Genomic DNA, 2,968 nt, shown 5'->3' with positions numbered 1-2,968 from the left:
CCTGGAAGCTTCCAGTCTCCGGGCTGGGTGGGAGGCCACGCCAGCCCAGACCCCCAGGCCCAGCAGCCTCTCCAAGCGCCCCTCCTCACAGGAGACGGCCAGCACCCAGCGTCCCATCGGCCCCGAGCCCCCCGGGCCCGCACGCGCGCTGGCCGTGCTGCTGGAGACAGGCCGCGAGCGCGCTCCCCCTCCCAGTCCCGCTCAGAGCGCCCCATCTTCTTCCTGCCCGCAAAGCTGTGCGGGAGCGGGGGCCCGGGTTTCCCTTGTTGGAGGAAGAGGGGCTGAGACCCGTGGAGAGGGCAGCCCCACGCCTTCCTGAGCGGCCTGCCAGCAGGTCTCTGTCCTGAGGCCCGAAGCCCCATCCTGCCCCGCGCGCCCCCGAGGGCGCCGTGGTCCCAGCAGCTGGTGCCCTGACCGCAGGCGGAGCCCTGGCGTCAGGGCTCAGCGCGTGGGGGGCACCCGGGGCGGCGGACGTCCAGGACAGCGAGTCCGCCCCCACAACGGCTCAGAAGCCACCAGGGCTACAGCCATGTCCCCGGGCTCACTCGTTATCTACCAGAAGCTGGCTTTCGTCACCTTCAGCTCCAGTTAAAGGTCACCTGCTGAGTCACGGGGCTCCGGGGACCCATCTGGCCTTCAAGGGCAGAGGACTGACGATCGCAAGAAGATCATCTCGGCCGCCACACTCCCCCGTGCAGGACCGGCCTCGGGGGCACATTTCACAGATGATGTCGCGAGCGGCTGTCCTTACCCCGCAGAGCCGTGCCCACGGGCCGACTCCCGACCCCGAGCCCCCAGGGCACCGTGAAGCTGTCCCTCCAAGTGGGAGCCGGCCATACGTGCCACGTGGCTTACCACCCCGTGGGCCAGCGTGCCGTGCCAGGGACTATGGCTCCGCGCTCCTGCGCAGAGCGGAGCGGACGCTAATGTGGGGGGCGGGGCGGGGGCAGCTCCAGGAGTGAAGGCAGGTGGTTCCGCCGGGGCGCGGCCTCCGTGGGCCCCGAAACATCCCGCTCGCCTAGCGGAGGCCACCAAAGTGGCCCACTGAGGCCTCCTCCCCCCTCTGCCCGCATTCCTCCCCGCCTGGCTCTGCCCCGTGGATTGAGTGGTCTGTCTGCCCAGCTCAGGGCTCCCCACCCCCGCCCCACGGCCCCTGGAGGTGCTCCGGCGGACTTCCAGCCGGGGGGCCCCNCCCCCACGGCTCCTCCTGCCCCGTCCCGGCCCCTCCCCCTCCCCGCAGACCTCGCCCCTCCAGGGCACCCCCGAGAACGCAGACCCAGGACGGCCTCCTCGGTGCCTGACGGTGGCTCTCCAGGCAGCGGACGGATGGGAAGACGCTGTCCCCGTCTTGGCCACACGGTCCCGACTGAGACCACACGACAGCTCCTCCCTTTAGGTGAAAAGTGGTGATCACGGGACTGCTGGGCGTCGTACTCAATGGACAGAAAACTCAGGACCACAAAAAAGGCACCGTTTAGGATTCCGCTTTTCTAGAAAACATACTTTATGAATAACGTTTGAATGTACAAATGGGAAAAGAATAAATACTTCATCATTTGACCCCAGCGTGCGTTCCGGTGGGAAGAAGACCGAGGCCCCGGGGCTTGGGTGGCGGCCTGGGCGGGGCTCCCGGTCAGAGACCACGCGGTGGTGGCCACGCTGAAGGCCTAGAAAGGGTTTCTGTGCAGCGTGTCCCCAAGGCCCTCCTGAGGCGGCAGTGACGACGGCGCTCCGCTCCCCGTCCCTGAGCCCACCGCGCCCACCGCGGGGCCGGGCCAGGGTGTCCACCCTCACACGCTCACAGGCCACCAGAGGCCCCTCTCCGTGGGAACCCGACAAACCACCGGAAGCCCTCGGAAGAACCTTCTAGCACTCTGAGCGGGGACAACAGGCCTCAGACCTGGTTCTGCAAGACTGCGGCTCGCGTCCGCCAACTCGCAGGTGGCCTCACGCGGGTGAAAGGGCAGAACGGGACCAGCGGGCTGACACCACACCACGTCCAAAGGCACAGCCGCCCGGGCCCTGGGACGCGAGCTACCCGCAGGCCACGTCTCTACCACGCGCTGCTGGACGTCCCTCCGGGCCCAGGAAACGAAGTCCCTGCCTTCCCCCGTCCCGATGGCCTCGCTGGCAGCGGACACCCGGTTTCACGCCCAACCACAGCCCCGCACGCCGTGGCTCACGTGGCTGAGGGCCGCATCCGGGACCCTGGCAAGTGCTGGCCTGGCAGCCTGGCGGGTGTGATGGGCAGGAGCCACCCTGAGGCTGGCGTGGTCAGAAAGAGGCCAAGAGTCTGTGTGTCAAACGAGTCCAGGCCGCGGGGCCCACGGGGAGCCGGCTCAGTAGGCGACCCTCCAGTGCGTGGGCTGCTCGCACGCCGCCTCCAGGTCCCCGCAGAAGCGGTTGTACGTCGTCCGGGGGTCGAGCCCTAGGATCTCCCTCTCCTCGTGGATCCGGAAAGAGAACGTGGAGACCGAGGTTCCGATGAAGAACCTGGTGAACGGCAGAGGTCACGGGAGCCGCCCGGCCTCGGGTCGCCGCTCCCCCGGGGCCGCAGGTCCCACGTGCGGGCTGGCCCGAGTCCCCGCGGGATTCTGGCTGCTCTGGGCGGGGACGCGGACCTCAGGGCGGAGACAGGGGAGGCCTCGGCCCGCAGCCCCGGGAGGCCCAGCGCCCAGCACGCCCTGGGAGGACTGGCCAGAGCCCTCGCCCAGCAGCTCAGGGGACCCAGTTACGCTCAGTCTGCCGCCCTCCTCAAAGCGTGCTGGCCTGGTCACCTCCCGGGACGGTGACCGGGAGCCCGCCCTCCCCTTCCGGAAGCCCTACGCCTGCTCCTCAGTGACCTGTGTGACCGCGGGCGTCGCCGAGCCCGGGGGAGCAGGACCTCGGGGCGAGGGCATGTACGGGGGTCCGGGCCCGAGTGCCGCCGCGGGGCCGGGCAGGCAGCCTCGGGCGGGGGGCGGGCCGG

General features: G+C 69.8%; 1 protein-coding gene across 1 annotated transcript in view; it reads right to left on the bottom strand.

The window, feature by feature from the left end:
- Positions 1-1,486: 1,486 nt before the first annotated feature.
- POFUT2 (protein O-fucosyltransferase 2) overlaps positions 1,487-2,968 on the bottom strand; it is an 8,549-nt gene continuing 7,067 nt past the window's right edge. Inside the window, exon 8 of the mRNA XM_077755358.1 lies at positions 1,487-2,509. Coding sequence (XP_077611484.1) covers positions 2,340-2,509 — 170 coding nt within the window. The 3' untranslated portion in view covers positions 1,487-2,339. The remainder of the gene's footprint in view (positions 2,510-2,968) is intronic.

Source organism: Crocuta crocuta, unplaced genomic scaffold (assembly GCF_008692635.1).
Source record: "Crocuta crocuta isolate KB4526 unplaced genomic scaffold, BGI_CrCroc_1.0 scaffold675, whole genome shotgun sequence".
Lineage (NCBI taxonomy): Eukaryota > Metazoa > Chordata > Mammalia > Carnivora > Hyaenidae > Crocuta > Crocuta crocuta.
This window is presented reverse-complemented; position numbering and strand designations above follow the sequence as displayed.